This window comes from Alligator mississippiensis, chromosome 4 (assembly GCF_030867095.1).
Source record: "Alligator mississippiensis isolate rAllMis1 chromosome 4, rAllMis1, whole genome shotgun sequence".
Lineage (NCBI taxonomy): Eukaryota > Metazoa > Chordata > Crocodylia > Alligatoridae > Alligator > Alligator mississippiensis.
The window spans coordinates 226,226,250-226,245,641 of record NC_081827.1 but is presented as its reverse complement, the minus strand read 5'-3'; the positions used below and the strand labels follow the sequence as shown (position 1 = coordinate 226,245,641).

The following is a 19,392-nucleotide window of genomic DNA, read 5'->3' as shown; positions in this document are numbered from 1 at the left end:
GTCATTGACTGGCTCTCTTTCTTGCATCTTAAACAGTCAGTGCTTTGTATTGCCATTCAGTTAGCTTAGATTGGTGCCTGGGGAAAAGTACATATCCTGACACATTGCTTGGAAGCCCGGGACCAACCACATTATGTAGTTGAGGTGGGCCTGTGTTACTGAAGAAATACAAAGGAGCTAGGTATCATTTGCTTTCCTGTTGGCCCTCATTTGCCCGTTGTTTCAAAGTTGCAGTAAAAGTATCTTCTGACACAATGTCTCTCTTGTTATAAGATGTGAAAAGAATGAGAATCCCATTCTTAACTTTTAAGTTTGTCTGCAGCTGATTATAGTAAACTTTTTAAATGGAGAACAGGGGTCCTTGTGTTTTTCCTGGAGGAGTTTTGAAATTCATTTAGTGTTGGGTTTCCTCCCTGGTCAGTTTGTGGGCACACTGAAACCTTCCTTGTTCCACTATTACTATCAGACTCCCTCATAATGACAAAACCAATGCAACCTAAAAATAACTAACTCCAAGAAGTCTCTCTCTTCGGTTTTATTTTGTGTCACCAACAGCCTTTTCTCACTCAGTCTAGTCTGAAAAGGGGAAAGATTTACAAATGGGATCTCTAGACTGATACTCGCTATTGTGGGGACTATTCACATTACCATAATTATTACTGGAATGAAGGTTGTGTCAGCATTTTCTGTGGTAAACCCATGCATAATCAAGAAGAGGGAGTTCCAAATTCTGATGTAAAATATATATTTAGGGTTGTTATTGGGCTTTTTTTCCTCCAGGGAAAAACATTATTTTTCCATCTAAGCTAAATTTTCAAATACTAAATTTAACCATGTTTAAATTATACATTTTTAAACAAATCATGGTTTGGTGGCTTCTAATACCTAAAGAACATTTAATTGTCTCCAGTCAAGGCTGCAAACAGCAAACAAGTTGGAGGATAATGATTAGGGAATGAGAAGTTTGGGAATACTTATCCTATTTTTGTCTCTTCCCATTCCTGTCTTTTCCCCCTTTTCCCCCCAAAATCCTAGTACAGACAAGTTATTGTTGTTTTTACTTTGATAGAGTTAGTTGAGGTCACCCTACAGTAAGGGCATAGAGTTGACCTTGGGTAACCATACTGAAGTAAAAATTATTAATAGCTTATCTCCATTAGGATGTTACAGTGAAACAACAATATCAGTGTAGGTACACACCTTTTTGTACTGAATGCCTAGCTTGCAACAATTAACTCTTAATTAACTAAGCCTTTGGTCCCATTTCTCCTTCTTCTTCCCTCCCACCCTCCACCTTTTTCTATCTCTCCTAGTGCAACTTCACTAAGAGAAAAAGGATGTGGTAACCCCAGTTGCTAGTTAGAATGAACTAATATGGGATAAAATCCAGGGGAGAGAAAGGCAGCTTGTAGTTTCTATGCGAGTTATCTGGCTGAGTTGAGGACTATGGGGGAAACCCAGGTTTTATCTTGACCTGGTAACTCACGTGACCTTTATAACTTGTCTTCACTAAGATTTTAGCTTGTGTTAATGGAGTAGCATACAGTACACACCTTCTTAGCTTATAACACCAAGACCTAAGATGACGAGACACAGTTACAGCAACATCACTGGTATAATCAATAATTTCCACTTTCCTGGCCTATTTGGACTCTTAACGGTAAATCACCCAGGGCCATGTCTCATGTTTCACATCTCACCCAGGGCCTCTGGCAAAGCAGTGGCTGACAGCCCTGACCAGAAGCAATATAGCAGTGGCTGTGAGGTGACAAGTTGGGGTAGCACTGCCGAGAGTCATTGCTGAATAGCTTGCTTTCAGTGCTGCGCTGCCCTGCTTTCAGTACAGTATATGGAGCTGCTGCTGAGCACACTAAGTTTACCGTCAAGATAGAACTAAAGTGGATGAAGCTGGGTCAGTAAAAGGCATTGTCATGCTGGAAACAGAGGGTCTGAATGAAGGTGCTTGCAGCAGCTGTTACACTGTAACAATGACCTACCTGTTCCTCAGCTTGTATCCAGACTTCTCCAGCTTTAACCATGCTTCATCCAAGGTCAAATTTGGGATGATTTAACTTGCTTGCATTGCTTTAGGCTTATGCAAAAGAACCAATTAGAGCATAACAGCTGCTGTGTGCTCCCAAGCAGCAGCATCCTCTCCCCTTCTTTGGCTTCTTCAAGTGTACATTTCTCCATGTCCAGAGTTGTATAGAAATAACTAATCCTAACTATTCCAGAATAATTATTCTAGAGTAGCTATACTAACAAATGACCAAGTGTAGGTAAAATCTAACGAGGAGAAGAGAATACATAGTCTTTTCTTGGTGTGAGCAGGTAAAAAAGGAGGACATCACTGGATCTTAGAGACTGCCCACATACAAGAGTTAGTGTTGCTATAGCATCTTCAGACACAATGTGGAGATGAACTTATTTTCCTTCAGCTCGGAATGCTCTAATGGTCCTTCAGAGATCTTCAACAATGATCAGCAGCATTGCAACTGCAGAGGGTGAAGAGAAGCCTTGCCACTGTTCCTCAGGGACATTTTGCCAAATGTAATTCCTTTAGAGTGAAACTGCAGTGATGTTGTTTGAAGAAAAGTCAAAGTATATCTTTATTAGAGCATTCTGATGTGATGTAGTATAACCTAATATATGACTTCATATTGCATTTAAGCTGCATCTCATCCCAACTTCTAATTTTTTAGACAGAAGTTTGCACTCCCAAATGACCGGAGCACGCAGATGGTAGTACTTTGATCCCTAATTATTTGTTTGCTCCCACAGATCACATAGTTAGATGTAAATGCTGGTAAGTCTTCTGTTTATGGGCACAAAATTAGAGGTCTAAAATTACACATCCTTACTGCTTAGATCCATAAAATGTAATTGCCTATGAAATATTCAGTGATAAAACAGAAATTGTAGAATAAAAATGCACATTCCTTTGACAAGTTTCAATTCTCATGTTGCTTACACATTTTCACGAGTACAAAATTTTAGTTGTGAACAGTTATTTTGTTTAGTTTAATTTTTTTTTTTTATTGGTCTGATTAACAGTCTTATATTCCTCAGGATTTAGAAAAGTTCTCAATATATTTAAAAATTCTTACCTTCTATTTGCCTTCTGTGAGATTTTGATATTTTTGAATAGCATCAAAAGTCTAAATATTTAATAGTCTAAATATGACTCCAAGTGTGTTTTCTCAAGTACTTTTTTTCCTTTATTGAATTATAGAAATTCAGAAGAAGAGTCCAAGAATCTACACAAGTACTGCGAGAACTGGAAATTTCTTTAAGAACAAATCATATTGGGTAAGAGATTTTAATAATCTTATGACATAGATCTTTAGATCCACAGATGGCTAGCTCTGGGCAAATTTCTTCATTCTAAGAAATGAAGTGCTTAAATTTATTGGTCATTAAAGATTGAGGAGCTAGGACTTGGACATTGCAGTGATTAATGGTGCTAGCTGTTCATTCTTAGATGGCGGGGCCCCATCCAATACCCTTTGAAGTAAAGATTTCCATTGACTTTTGCAAAACCTGTATCAGACCCTAGGTAAGTCAGAAGAAAAATGAGCATTGAGGTCTACAGGTTAGTCGGCTGTCACAAATCCAAATTTACCACGTCTGTTCAGAAAGCATCAAGTCTGGAAGAATAATAGGTTTATATAAGAGCAGTGACATGCTGCATTTGAAGCCTTTGCGTGATATGCTTGTATGGTGCCTGGCTTTAGCTAACACTCGCAGGATTTTACTTTCACAAGTACAAAACTCTCTTATTTTGTATATGCTGTCTAAATGTATATTTAACTCAATTTTGGCTACTGTAGTCAGAACTAAACTCAAAAATGCATGGAGTGTAAAGACATGTTATTAGTATGCACAACAAAAAAGATTTATTTAAAGCAGGGCTGTCAAGCTTCAGAGGGACTAGTGGCCACATGCTGCATTACTTGTGGGCTAGTAGCTGCATGCCCGGGCTTTTGGGACCTCCACCATGCAAACGGTATAAGCTTCTCCCCAGCTTACAACTACCGCCAGGCAAACCTCTGGCTCTCTCCCTGCCCCCCACTGCTCCAGTATGGGCATTACAGGTGCATCCTGCCACACAAGCCCCATGCTGCCACCCCTACCACATGTGCAAGGTGGCAGCCCCCTGCCACTGCCACATAAGCAGTGTGAGCTCCTCCCTCTTGTAACTGCCTCTGTCCCTGTCATGGGAGCTTACTGCTATGCTGCCCTGCCCCAGAGACCCTGGCCACCACAGTGGCAGGAGCAGTGGAGGGGAGTGGTGGTCAAATGGGAGCCCACAAGCCCTACTTTAACTTCTTGCAGGCTGTGTGCAACCTGCAGGTTGCCAGTTGGACAATGCTGCTTTAAACTTTGTTGAGAGATGCCAGGATACATGAACCTAAATTAGGTTCGCTAAGGTAAACTTTTGCACTTGCTGATCATATTTGTGTGAAACCAGGAAAATAGCAGTAGTTAGCAGGTTGGTTGAGGCAAAAGAGTAATCACATTCGTTTATTCTCATCAGAAAACTCTCTGCCAGTTTTCATGAACTCACAAATAGTCATTGTTTTTTATTCTGGATTGAATTTTGCTATTAACTCTAAGCTGCCTTTACCCTGATGTGGTGTTTCTACTGCTGCTTACTTGTAGAGAGATACTACCCAAGGGATCTGGCACATGGGGTAATACTGAAGTGATTGCATGGATGCAACATGCTAATTCACTACTTGGACAGTGGCGAGTCACTTGATTTCCTAGAAATAAACTTTGAGGCATTTCCTTTCAAAAGATTTCAGAGACCCCAGTGACAAAAAGCTGCTACTGCTCTGTCTAGGAGCCCCTCGACCCCACTGATGATGTAAGCAGTCAAGAAAGCATCTTCAGCGCAGTTGTAAGGATGTCTTTCTACTGTGCTTCTTTTCTTACATAGGCCTGGAACAGTTGCTGATCTAATTAGCTACATGAGAGTTGTATGACTGTGTGGTGGCTGGAATTATGTGACGTGCTGCTAAATCCCAGAGACTATATATGGGAACAGGCAACAGTATAAGAATATTATGGATTCAGATCAAGATTCCACTCTTTAAGAGCCAAGACTCCAGTTGGCAACCAGCTATGACAAAATATGGTAGAGCGCTACATGCCTGGGATTTCCATGTAACGTCAAAAGGCTTTCTGAAACATTACTGAAATTAAATTAAATTGACCATCAAATACTGAAGTTAGACCATCCTTTTTAATATAGTGCTGGCAGAATTGCAGTGTTTCAGGCTGCATCTGCTGGAATAAGCCAGTACAGTCTGTAAGCAGTTGTAGTGGTTTGTCAGCAGCTAAAGTACAAGCTACAAAATGTTGTGGACTTTTTTCCATGGAATTGTCAATAGAAACTTTCTTAAAAAAGAAAAAGGAGGCTTACAGGCAGTGGAAACAAGGGGTAGTCACCAAGGAGGAATACAGAAGTACAGCCCATATTTATAGGGAGAGGATAAGGAAGGCAAGGGCAAGTGACATTAGGTTGGTGGCTGAAATCAAGGGCAGTAAGAAAAGTCCTTCTTTAGGTATATATAGTGAGCAGGAGGAAGACCTAGGGAAATGTGGAGCTCTTGCAGAATCAGATGGGACAGATGATAACAGACGGTCAGGAGGAAGCTGAACTCTTTAATGAATACTTTGTCAATTCATAGATTCCTAGATTGTTAAGGGCTAGAAGGGACCTTGCAAGATCATTGGGTCCAACCCCCCTGCACTAGGCAGGAGAGACAACTGGGGTCGGGTGACCTCAGCGAGGTGACCATCTAGTCTCCTCTTGAAGATTTCCAGGGTAGGTGATTGCACCACCTCTGGAGGGAGTTTATTCCACAGTGTGGACACCCTAACTGTGAAGAAGTTCTTCCTAGTGTTAAGCCTGAAATGGTCTTCCAGGGGTTTGTGACCATTACTCTTGTTTTTTCACAAGGGTGCCCTGGTGAACAGTTGTTTGCTGAGCCCATGATGTGTATTCCCCTGATATAGGGTAAGCTGCTACCAAGTCTCCTCTCAGCCTTCTTGTTTTTAGGCTGAAGAGACCCGAGTCCCTCAGCCTTTCCTCTTATGGCTTGTGTTAGTGTTACTGCATGCAAATGGTGATTACCCACCTGGTCAGATACTGGATGAAATGGTTGCAGGGTTGGGGGAAGAGAGGACCAAGCAATGGTCAGTGTCAAACTGGTGAGGGAGCACTTAGAGTGGCTGAATGTCTTCAAGTCAGCAGGACCAGATGGACTACACCTGAGAGTGCTGAAGGAATTCGCTAAGGGAACTGGCTGAATAATAATAATAATTGCTGGAATAAGATTATGCCATCACTGCACGCTCTTGGTGCATGGTTGTCATGGGAGACTTCAACTACCCAGACATCTCATCAGAAGAGCACTCAGCCAAATCTGCTCAGTCACAAAGCTTCCTCACATGCTTAGATGACCTCTACCTGTCTCAAGAAGTTTATGGGTCAACAAGAGGTAAGGCGCTGCTGGACCTGGTACTTGTGGCAGGCCAGTAGGGGGTGCTCCTGCATTAAGCCACCCACCCCACTGCACCCAACCACCTTCCAGGCTCCGAGTGCCTCCCTGGGGTCATCTCACATCTGGCCGACCCTCTTCATGGAGCACACCCGCTAGCCTGGGGGTAGAATTGCCATCACCCAGGGATGGGCTTGATTCTGGCTCTGTGCCCCCTGGGAAACAGGCCTAATAGCCCTCAAGGGTACTTGACTCACTTCAAGAACTTGGGGTTCTTCCCTCAGTTGGAAGCACAAGTAGTGGTCTCCCTTAGTCAGCTGAACCAAGGGAACCCCAAGGCATAGTCTAGACCCACTCCCAATAAGTCTCCCAGGCTAGGTACAAAGGAGAACTTTATTGGTTATAAAGGGTAGGGTTGGAATAGGGTACAGAGCTGAGTAGTATCAGAGAAATCCCATAGAGCAAACAGGGTGGCTGGGGTAGCCTTTGATCACGCATCTGAGTTACTGCAAGCTGTATATCTGGTTAGATCTCAGGTAGCTTACTCACAAGGATCATCCAGAGGCTGTTGGAGATTCCCTCTGGAGGCAGGCAGTTCCTTGATCATGAGTTTTGAGAGAGAGAGCAAGTTTCAGATGGTACAGCTCTTCTCTCTCTGAGTCCTCCTCGTGGCTGCTGCCCCCTCCTCCTGGGCAATCCTTAACTTATAGCCCTTATGACCTCACTTACAATGGAGGCCAGCACCTGTTGGCTGTCAGCCAACCAATTTGAAATGCATCACTAGTTGCTAGGCAGACTGGCAGTCCCTAGCTCACCAGGGGGCCCAAGCCCCTCACCCAGGTATGTGATGCTAGTCACGTAGGCAGAGGGAGCAGGTTTCCCCCCTCCCTCACGAATGTATCCAGCTCAGCTTACCCAAAGAGAAGGTAAGGTGTGTACCCTCTGAAGGGCCGATCCTAACCAAATTGTCACAGAGCAGAGTTTTTTGGTGAGAAACAGAGGTGGCCTTCTGCCACACTACTGGCCAAAGGAGATGATCTAGTCAGCAACCTAAGAATTGAAGGGAAGCTGGGAGACAGTGACCATGAGCTGATCACTTTCACCATCCATTGCAAAGCTAGCAAGTCAGTCAGCGATGCAGAAGTCCTCTTCTTTAGGAAAGCTGACTTTCATAAGCTCAAGAGGCTAGTTTTCGAGGCCCTGAGAGGCCATGATTTGACAGGGAGGGAAATTCATGACGAGTGGTTGCTCCTTAAGGAAGTGATCCTTGAAGCAGTAGGGAAGTCTGTTCCAGCCCATGGGAAAGGTAGTAAAAGGGTTTGACAATCCCCTTGGCTCAGTAGGGAACTCATGGACCTTCTGTATCTAAAAAGAGAAGCTTATAAAGGATGGAAGACAGAAAACACCACTAAGGAGGAGTATTCAGGACTGGTCCACACCTCTAGGCTGTGAACTAGGAAAGCCAAGACTGTAACTGAACTCCAACTGGCTACACGAATCAAGGACAATAAAAAGTCCTTTTTCAGATATGTAGGAAGTTGGAAAAAAAAACAAGGGCAACATTGGACCCCTGCTAAACCAAATGGGGCAGCTGATAACCGACACCCAGGAAAAAGTCTGCTTAATGATTACTTTGCATCAGTCTTTCACAAGCGCAAAGGGACCACCCTGCCTGACAAGATGCAGGATCACCAGGGTAAGGGTGAATATATGCCTGCCATTGGTATAGATCTTGTGAAGGAATATTTTAAGAGGCTGGACATGCACGAATTAGCTGGTCCAGATAGATTGTACCCAAGAGTGCTAAAGGAACTGGCTGACATAGCGCAGCCACTAACAAGGGTATTTGAGAACTCTGGCTTGCATCTACTGATGCATCTCAAGCAAGACCCAGGATGTCATCCTCCCACTGTACTTGGCCTTGGTGAGGCTGTAGCTGGAGTACTGCATCCAATTCTGGGCTTCACAATTTAGAAAGATGAGGAGAAGCTTGAAAGAATCCAGAGGAGAGCCATGTGCATGATCAGAGGGCAAGAGAGCAGGCCTTATGAAGAGAGGCTGAGTGCCATGGGACTCTTCAGCTTGGAGAAGCATAGGCTCAGGAGTGACTTGGTGGCAGTCTATAAGTACGTAAGGGGTGTGCATCAGGAACTGGGAGAATGTCTGTTCACCAGGGCACCCCAACTGAAGACATGTTTCAATGGTCACAAGCTCCTGGAAGACTGTTTTAGGCTGGACATAAGGAAAACTTTCTTTACTGTCTGAGTCCCCAAGGCCTGGAATAGACTTCCCCCCTGAGGTGGTGCAAGCTCCTACTCTGGACTCTTTCAAGAAACATTTGGATGCCTATCTTGCTGGGATCCTTTGACCCTACCTGACTTCCTGCCTCTTGGGCAGGGGGCTGGACCTGATGATCTTGCAAGGTCCCTTCTAGCCCTAATGCCTATGAAATCTATGAGTTGGCTGGAGTCACTGCGGGACCATTGGCGAAGGTATTTGAAGACTTGTGGTGCTCAGGAGAGGCCCCAGAAGACTGGAAAAGGGCCAATGTGGTACCAATCTTTAAGAAGGGGGGGGGGGGATCTAAAATCTTAATAAATCTCTTATTGTTGGGTTTGTCTTGATTTTCTCAAGTTTTCAGTAAGAACCCAAAGTAGTCAGGTTCTGCAGGAATTGATGTTTTGGTATCACTGAACCGTAGTGCTTCAGGCCTCCTGAATGCACTGCTCACCTGCTCTCACTCTGCATGCCCCAGACCAGTGAAGCTTTGCTGAGGCTGCTCCTCACTGTTGGTCTGCAGCATGCCAGAGACAGAGATTTTGAGAAACACTGAGGGGCTTGGTGGGTTTACTGCCTCATTTCCTGGTTTGCCATGTGTGACTAGAGTCAGTAGTTGGAGTGTGCTTTTTGGTGGCACACTCAAATTTATGACAGGTTGTGGAATGCACATGCCCTTAGACTGGGGCAGGCAATTATTTAGGCTGGAGGGCTGCCTAATGAGTTTTGGTGAGCTGTTGAGGGCTGCAAAGGTATCCCCGCCCCTTGACAGGTGCCCCACCGCCCGGTTGCCATCTTAGGACCAGATGTCCTGCTGCTAACCTCTAACCTTTGCCACCAGAAGTCCCTCCCCTTGCACCCTGGAAGTACTCCTTTTGGGGAGGGAGGGCTGCCATCTTAGAACCAGGAAAAAAAAGCATATACTAAAAGTCAAACATTACTATAACATATTTTAATTTTATTACAAAAAATATTTCTGTCGTGATTTGTGTTTGTGTAGTGTATATGGAGATGATTGCGTAATAACTAAAAAATAAAGACTTACTTTTGTATCTTGTGTGTGGGTTGTGGTTGAGGGTGGGTGGGTATATGGTGGGGTGTGGGGGTTTGTGAGGGGGTGTGGCTGTGTGGTGGGGCAATAGGGTATATTAGGGGGTGTATATATGGGGAGGTTGTGGGGGCAGAGTGTGGGTGCGTGGCTTTTGTGGGGTGTGAGGGAGGGTGGGAGGGGTATAGAGACCCCCCACACACTCCCTCCTATGGTGCACAGCCCCTGCTGCTCGTGGCAGCGGCAGCAGCAACCGGTGGTGGGTGCTCATGGCCCATGCAGGTGCTGCCACCTGGTGATACACTAGCCTGAGCTGTGCAAGTGGTGGCAAGGACCACAGCCAGGCCAGCCCACCTCTATCATGCGAGGCTTTGTATGGTGCACGTGCAGCTCCTGGCACTTGCGCATCACCGGGCGAAGTCCCGCATGATGGAGCCGGCTGTCTTCCCTGCTGCCTGCCATAAAGGCCCCGGGACTGCTGGGAAGCAGGGGGCAGGGCTCCCCTCCACTTCTGATGGAGTCCCAGGACCTACATGCAGGGAGTGTGAAGGCAGCCAACTCCGTTGTGCGGGGCTTCCCCCGGTGACGTGAGTGCTGGGAGCCGCACGTGTGCTGTGCAGAGCCCTGCGTGATAGAGGCAGGCCAGCCTGGCTGCACTCCTTGGTGACACTTGCAGTGCTGGCTGGAGCCTTGGACCGCTGGGCGGCAGTGCCTGCGTGGGCCCAGAGTGCCCACCGCCTGCTGCTGCTGCTGTCACCAGCAGCGGGGACTATGCACCATGGGAGGAATGTGTGAGGGATCCCCCACCTTCCCTCACAGCCCTGCCCACACAAGCTCTCCACTCCCTCCACCCTGCTGGTTGCGGTCTCTGCGCTGCCACCAGCCTCATGCTCTGCGCTTCTGCCCAGCTGCGGCTCCCCCTCCCCTGCTGCTTCCCTGCCTGGTGCCCAGATTGAGCAGGATGCTGGGAAAGCTGAGCAGGTCCCCTCCAGGGAGCTGTGTGCTTGCTGAGCCCACAAGGGTGGGAGCAAGGTGCACAGACTGGGTGGGGTACAATTAGTTGGTGGGTGCCCGTGGGCTGGATGAAATTGCCTGGCGGCCCAGATCCAGCTGGTGGGCTGTATTTTGCCCACCCCTGCCCTAGACTTTATTAAGCTAACTTTAAAAAAAAAAATGTGATCATTTGGTATGAGAAGCCAGATGTATTTTAAATATATCAAGCATTTTCTGTCTTGTCTCTCACTATTAATGTGTTGCTTATTTCCTGTACCTCATGAAAGATTGTTGTACGCTACTGTGTGGAAAAAAACAAATTCATTAGAACTCTTGTATTTCAAGAAACCCATAAACACCAATCTATTACTGGCAGGTCCAGTGATTTATGCAGCTTGTTGTGCCAGGATGAGTGTGGATTTGGACTGAAGCCTGGCTATAGAGGTAGTGTGGTCATGTTACCAGTCTACTAGGTAGTCCGAATGGGACACCATCTCCCAGTACAATTTTTTTTCATGTAGAAAGGGACTCATATCTAGCTTTTCTTCAGCAGTGCAGAGTTCATGGCATAGGTATTGATTTTATGGAATGTGTTTCTTTTATATTGCTGCAAATGCATTAGTTTTATTTATGTATATTTTTAGGTCCTTTATTCCAAAGTGAAGACAGAATAACTTTTGCTCAATGTATTTTCTTTTATACAATGGATATGCCTGTGGTTTCATTGAAAAGGAATACAATCAGCCCCCCACCCCCTGCAGAAAACAATAAAGTGCACTGATCTCTAATGATTTTTTTAACAGATGGGTCAGAGAGTTTTTGAATGAAGAGAACAAAGGGCTGGATGTTCTGGTGGAATATTTGTCATTCGCACAGTACGCTGTCACGTAAGTAAGACATAACTTGTATTCATCAGGGTTGCAAAAACAAAACAAAAGATCCAGCACTAGATAGCAAACCCGGGAGAGAAAGATCAAGTTGGATGCTGCAGTCTTCCTGCGAAGTTGTTTTCATTGCAGTGGCTTGGCCTAAAATTATGTAGACACTTTAGGAGAGAACCAGAGTAAAATGCAAAATTAGTCCAAAAATGTTAGATCACAGCATACTACCAAGGAAAAATAGATAACTTGTTTATATCATTAAGCTTTCAGTTATATCATTAAGCTTTCAGTTTTTCATTTATTTTTAAGACTATAATCACATCTGTTTTAGCTTTGATTCCCCCTTAGGGGGACAAAGTGCAACAACTGAACAATTTTAGTTTTATATCAAGATGCATGCCTTTTCCAAAACTTCTTTTATATCTAGTTCCACAGCACTCCGGTGACTGTCCCCCTCTCATATATAAGTAGGTAACTAATGTTTTCCTAAACATTGTTAAATATTTTTCATTTGTGAGGAATATTTATGTGGATAAGGTTGAAGTAAGTTTATTTAAACTTTTCTTTCCTATTCAAAGCAATGTACACGCATTAATTTTTACAACATCCCTGTCAGGTGAGATAGGTACAATTGTACCCATTTTATGAGTAGGCAGATTACAAGAAAGATTCTAACTTTTAAGACCGTCTAAAAAGTCAGAGACAATGCCAGAAATAAAAGAAAGAACCCCTGACTCCCAGTTATTTGTTCTGAACACTGGGCAATACTTCTAAATAGATATAGGTGACTGTACTATTTAAAGTAATGTAACTTTGGGAAAAAATAATTGCGTGCCAGTGTAAGCCATTGTATCGCCATTGTCTTGAATAGAAGTTCAATGACGTATTGTAACTGAGAACCACTTCTCACATACCCACAGGATTTCATGTCATTATTTTCATGCTAAAAGCTGTAACTACAACATAATGTGGTAAGAAAGGGTAGGACTGAGGATTGTATTAGCAATGCAAACTCAGCTGAGGGGAGTCAACACTTTATTTTTAGATTGGATACATACAGATGCATATGACTGTTGCTTAGAAATGAGATTTTTTGATGGACTTGTAATAAAACTAATGAAGGAAAATTACATGTTTAAAAAATGTTGCTAACACTGGAAAAATGGCTCACAGCACAAAGCTATGCCTGTTTAAAGACTTTGTTCCTAAAATTGTACAAGTGCATGCAAGTTAGCTTGCCGAGGTTTTTTCCTTCTCTAACATGGTAAACATGAGTAATGACCTCAAAAAATGTAAGAGGAACAATCAGCTCTTGCTTGAAATGGCAGAACTTTGGGCGAGAAATCAAAAATCAAAGAATATCTGTAATGATTATGGTAATGGATTACATATGTTTGAAGGTTAGCTTTGGCCAGCAAGCCAGTATAAATGCTTGGTCACATATTGATGGATGAAACTAAATTAGTGCTCACACAATGTATAGATTTATTAAGATAAAATGAAGACAGCTTTGAGCTTCCCCCTCCTTCCTACAAGGCAGTGTTGTTCATCAACAAATCATCCAATGTTGTATGTATTTTACATTTAAATAGAATAATACATGACTGTTTGATTCTTCTTAAATTATATCCCTGTGTTGTTCTTTCTTCTTTTGTCAAGGTCTAGGTTTGCTGCAAAATGTATTTGAAGCTAGCTCTATGTTCCAGCTGAGGGGAAATTGTTTTGCATTGCTTTCTTTCTTTTTTCTTGTAATCTGCTGGGACCTAGTAAAATCTGCAGATGTTTAACAGGAAGGAAAATGCTATGCACCTCTTTTCTGTGTGAGCCTATATTGGAATTTCTATTTCCTTTCAGTTTTGACTTTGAAAGCTTGGAGAACAATGTAGAAAACTCAATGGATAAATCCAAACCTTGGAGTCGTTCCATTGAAGACCTGCACAGAGGAAGTAACTTACCTTCTCCAGTTGGCAATAGCATTTCCCGGTCTGGCAGGCATTCTACTCTACGGTAAGACCTTTTAATCAGGCAGCAAGATTTACCTAGGAAACAATGGGTGTGCAAGTCAGAAAGATTGCCTTGGTTTTTGAGTTTCAATGATATTTTGTATATTTTGCATCTTTCATTCCTAAGTAGTCTACAGACTTAACTTTCACAGGAAACATGTCACTGTGCTATGAGTTCTGAGATGGAATGAAGCAGCAACTGAATAACCTACAACAGCACTATGCCGCAGTTGAGGGATTTGAGAGAGAAATACTGTATGCACTTGCAATAGTAGAGTAAATTAAGCAGGCAGAGTATAATTATTCAAATTACAAGTTGGCTAGTACACTAGGAACAGTATTTCTTCTCTTGCAAGCAGTGCATTTGTGTGTTTACCAGGGCTTTGTGTCTAACTTCTCATTTCAAATGCATCATCTTCCACAGTACCATGCACTCTTAGTACTGTGTAGGAGCAAAAAAGTAAAACCACTTTCCTACTTCAAACCCAGCATCATTTCTGGAAGCGTTGCACATTTTCCTAAGAGTTCTCTCACCAGATTTTGAACACATATTGAACCTGTTTAGTTTGTGGTATCTGACAGAATCATAGCCTGAGAATGGAGAGTTATTTTATGTGCCTTCATGCTGTGCTTAGGAATACTTTTTCATGATTATAAAACATTGGATATTATCCTTAGGTACTAATGTGGTCAGTTGTATGGGTCAAGATGGTGGTAGAATTCAATGGCTTGTTGTTTTCAGTTGTTAAGATTTTGTTAGATAATATTGGGAGGATGAAGAAATCTTACAAAGCTGGAACCACTACAGGTTTAGTAATTTGTTCTATGTCTGCCATTCAAGGTTCAGTAGTAATTTGACAAGCCAAGCTAATTTTGGGCTCTCTAAGTCCAAGGTCAGCAGATATCAACAATACAGGCTACCACTGCAGTTGGAATGGATCTGAAGTCTGGAAGTTTTAACTGAAGGATTTCAGGAAGTCAAGAGGAAAACAGTGGAGACATGGAATTGGACATAGTTCTTGCTGCAAATATACAAAACTATAAAATGAAGTGCATTTGTATTGACCCACAGGTCAAGGTTTTCCTGAAAATACAGCAGAGGATACATCTATTTTATTTTGTTTTGTTTTTCTGTACTGAATTATCAGAGGGCAGACAGCCTGGATCACTTAAATCTTTATAAAGTGACTGTCATAGTGCTTGATACTTCCGTGTTCCTGAGAAGGTCAGTTACAGAGTGCAAAAATATTTTAAAATAGGCCTTTAAATCAGAATCTAGTGTTTATGGTTTAAGGACATCATTTGAGGCAGAATGTAGTCCTGTTTGACACTAAAAGACATGTGACAGTTAGGTCAGGAATTAAAAATTAAGGGGTGCATTACATGTTTCTTACATTTTTCTCTTCCTTCCTCCTATTCTGTTCTTTCCCTTACCTTTTCCTCCTCCTCCCATACATCTCTTCCCTCCCTCTTTTCCAAACCTCCTTGTTCTGTGCTAACATTCCCCTCCTTCACTTTCACACATCTTGCATCCATCTTTCAATATGCCATCAGATTGGTTTCTCTGCCTGAACAGCTTCAGTTCAAACACCGCCAGGGCTGCTTTTCACCCAACTGTCTCTGGAGTGGCTTCACTTTACACTCTGCTGGTGAAGCTTCAAGCCGGAAAACCTCGTAAGTCATGGGTGTAAGATTACACCCAGCCAGATCTGCATAGTGCATGGTAGCAGGTCTAACACTGCTGCCCATGTATTATAATATGATAGCCATATGCCTTCCATGAGGCACTGAGCTAAAAATGAGTTGGGGGTTTCCAGCACTGGAAAAACATGGTTATCACATTATAATTCATATTTGAAAGTGTAGTTTGCTTCTGTAGGGTGGGGTTGGTAGAAAGAAAATAAAAATGTATGTGAAAATGGTTATTGTTCATAATATGATATTATCCTTTTTAGATTTATATATAGAACAATAGGTATTGTCCATAATGCTTCCTAATTTACTATGAAGAATAATCTGTGGTTCAAACCCTAACTGTGTTTGTACTCAGATTTTGAGGAGAGTTTTATTCAAGTGAGGACAGTGGCCATAAAATGCAATTAATAAAAACAATTTCACTTGCATCAGAAAATGCTGTGTAATTGTAACCTATTAGGGCAAAGCCATTAGCCAGTAATGGTACTCCAGGTACTTTGTCCTGAACATTGGTAGCTGTCTGTAGAGTCCGTCAGAATGATGTAGCTTGGGCAGAAACTGTATTTTATGGCAACTGTCTTTCAAACTGGCATATAATCAGAATCAAAGTGATTTATTCCCAAATGCAGACTTTTCTGTGTGGACCTGATCTATGCCCAAATGCTGAATTTTATCTGTGCCCCTGATTTATGCCCATGACTTGACAATAGTTAGAAGTGTTCTTTTGTTGGAAAACATGGATGAATCCAAACAACTTATTTTTGCAAGAGTGTCCTAGGCCAAGGATCAGCAAGTGTGGGCCACCCTTTGCAATCCAGCTCCCACTGCAAGACACAAGTCTCTGTCTCCCCAAGTGGCCAGCTGTCTGTGCTTACCTTTGTTTCCGATCTTCATCTTCTCTGCAGCAAGGGTAAACAGAGATGTGACAGAGCAGAAGGGAGCATTGCAGAGAGGATGGGCAGCACAGTGTAGCTGCATGCCATCAATGCCCTGTGCCAGACTGGATCATTACAGGCAAGATCAGACTTCTTCATTGGCTGGATTCAGTCCACTGGTGTTAGGCTGCTGACCCCTGTTTTAGGCTTTTGTTAGTAGGATGACTCAGGTCCAGGATGTTTTTTCTGGTTAAAACCAGAAAGAGAGCTGGGTGGTCAGAACGTAATCCAGAGCAATTGGAGTCTCAGGTTCAGGTTCCTAATCAACTAACATTTAATTATTTATATAAAAGTAAAATAGATACATCAGGAGATATTAAGAGAATCCTATCGCGTAGTAGCAAACAAGTAGGTTTGGAGGCTCAGCAAGGATGTGGAAGAAGAACACAGCAGAGACTCTAACTTGTGGTCTCTAGACCCTAAGTGCTCTAAGCATTGGGCCATTGGCTATCCTTCACTCTCACTCTCTGCTTTTGGTTTTTGCAATTTAAAAAAAAATCTTGGTTTCATCCCAGAGAAATGGGGGAATAGGGAAATCTTTGGACAATCTTATTCATCTTTGCTTCAAAGCTTTAGGATCCTTTGTTGTCCTTGAATTGTGTTTATATTTAGTTAGAGTGCAATGCATATGAAATTAACAAATGCTGGGAAATATGTTCGGGACAAATGCTGACCTCAGTAGTAGCAGTGGGGTCTTCATATCGACAAATCCCACTGCAGCATCCTGAGAAAAATTTGTCATTGGTGTAAATCCATTATTGTTAATTACACTCTCTTTCTATTCTTTGCTAGTCCCCTCTCTTGTATATGGTAAAGACTATCCTTCAGTTTTCAAATCGTAACTTTAATTAACTTCTTTGCAGTGCTTTTGAATAGCTGCTCTGTGTATTACAATCTCATATTTGTTTCCATAGCAACTGATGTATTTTAAAGAGGAAGAAGCAAAGAGAGTCTGGGGAAGAAAACAAAAATGGAGATAGGCTAAGAAATACATGTAGCTTACATTTAATACATGATAGTCTAATCTGATGTTCCCTGAAGCTTTAATTTTACTTCCTTGGGGTGATAGAATTACTATAATTTGAGAGCCATTTTAGATGCATGCCAATTCTCTGTATTCCAAGTCAACTACATAGTGTACTTTGGTTATACTTCGATAAACTTCATTTCTATCATAGGAATACATGGGAGCGTGTTTGACTTAATAATGAGCAAGACTGTCAGGTATTGGCCGTATGCAGAATATGTTTTATTCTGTACATACGAGTATGTATACACATACCTATATTTTATAAGTGAGAGATGGAATTCTGATAGGATTTGGGGGTGAAGGCAGTAGGAAGGAAAGGGGGAGTTTGGGGACACTAGGAGGAGAAATGAGAGCTACTGAGCATAAGATATTATATAAGGAGATGAGCTTATTTATTAGCTCTCATTGTGAGGGATCTGGCTGAGGAACCAACTTCCAGATGAAAGCAAGCAAACACAGAATCAACCCATTTTTGGCAAAACCTACCCCTTCTGTCAGCAAAATGACTCTCATAACACTGAAACCCTCTGTCATTGCTTAGTCCCTACACGGGTACAAAACCTCAAAACTAGAAACACTGTCCTAAGCAAAGTTGTGACCTTCTAAAGAAGGTAATACCATAGAGACTCACTCCATGAAGTTCACTATAGACTTGCCTTAATTGCGCTGCATTTTATATGCAAGGGGTTCAGATATTTTGGTAATGAATGATAGGATCAAATACAGATAGATAAGTAGATTGAGGAAGTGGAATAAAAATCAAGCTGTTCGTGAATATGGTGCGTTAGGATTGGTGACCAAGGTCCATGCCTTAATTTAAGCACATAAATTGTCCCATTTAAATCAGTAAGGTTGCTTAGTGGTCTGAGTTGCACATGTGTTTAAGCGCCTTGAGAAAATTGAATATTTGTTCATTTTATATAACTCAGTTTGCTGGAGAGGTGTTTTAAACTGTCTATAAAGCATCTGTAAAAGCTCCATGGATAGTTTGTATCTGGGTAGACTGTGCTCTATTTGACTGCTCTGGCTTCAATCTTATTAAGTCCTGAGGAACTCTTGGATGTGATTGGCAGTCCCTGTTGGTAGCATTAATAGAGAAGCATGGTCATGGAGACTGAAATAATCTCATAACCACAAAGGTTTTCAGACTGGCAAGACAACTGATGTGAGGAAGAGTGAACTTTCCTCTTCTTCTGTTATCCCAGGTCTCTGGTTTCCAGAAGTGCCAGGTCAGCAGCTTTCATAAGAACTAAATTAATTTACAAAATAGTTGGCAAATATAATCAAAAGAAATGGTTGCACTAGTAGATACATCTCCTGTTATTCAGTGTGGATAAGGGAAGAGTATAGAACCTTGGTTGTAATGTATAATCAATAAGCAGCTTACCTTCCTTTTGACTGTTTTTTTTTTTTTTTCCATGTGGTGCAGGGTAGCAGATTTGGAAATGTTGGGTCATACATACATCCCCAAAGCAACCATCAGTGCATGTACAAAACCATAAAGTAGCTGAGCCAGATGCGACTCCCTGCCCCTGACAGTAGGAAAATATTATAAACTAGAAGCATGCACATGGCTAGGTTTTCTCTCTTTTTTACTCTTTCAAAACCAACTTTTTATAGCTTCTCTTTAAAGGCAAGACAGAGGAAATAAAAGAGGAACCATATGAATTTAATTACTAGAAAAAATATACCATCAGTGACATAATCTCTGACCTGCAGCAGAAAGGAAATCAAAACCAACAATGTATCCAAATGCTCAAATCAACTGAACATTTGGTAACAAGAAATGAAATTAAAGCAGTGGAAGATCAGGCCATAATCTCATCTACCCAAGTTTGGCACAGTTCTTCTAAGTGAAATGTAGAGTTTCTGCCAATGGGTCCTGCCACTAGAAACAACATAGAGCAGTGCTGCAGTTGCCAGTAACTAGAAAAGCAGATTAATCAATATTCTGGTGCACAGAGTCAGAGAGTTCAGGTACTAAAACCATCTTTAGTCCATAGTCCTTATGTCTGTGTGAG

The 19,392-nt window shown here is 42.4% G+C and overlaps 1 protein-coding gene across 4 annotated transcripts in view; it reads left to right on the top strand.

Moving 5' to 3' along the window:
• Positions 1-19,392, top strand: part of FMNL2 (formin like 2) — a 281,915-nt gene that overhangs the window by 190,546 nt on the left and 71,977 nt on the right. For all 4 annotated transcript variants that reach the window (XM_006260421.4, XM_006260422.4, XM_014599550.3 and 1 more), the window contains exons 4-6: positions 3,233-3,309; positions 11,631-11,714; positions 13,563-13,715. In XM_006260421.4, the coding sequence (XP_006260483.1) occupies positions 3,233-3,309; positions 11,631-11,714; positions 13,563-13,715 (314 nt within the window). The remainder of the gene's footprint in view (positions 1-3,232; positions 3,310-11,630; positions 11,715-13,562; positions 13,716-19,392) is intronic.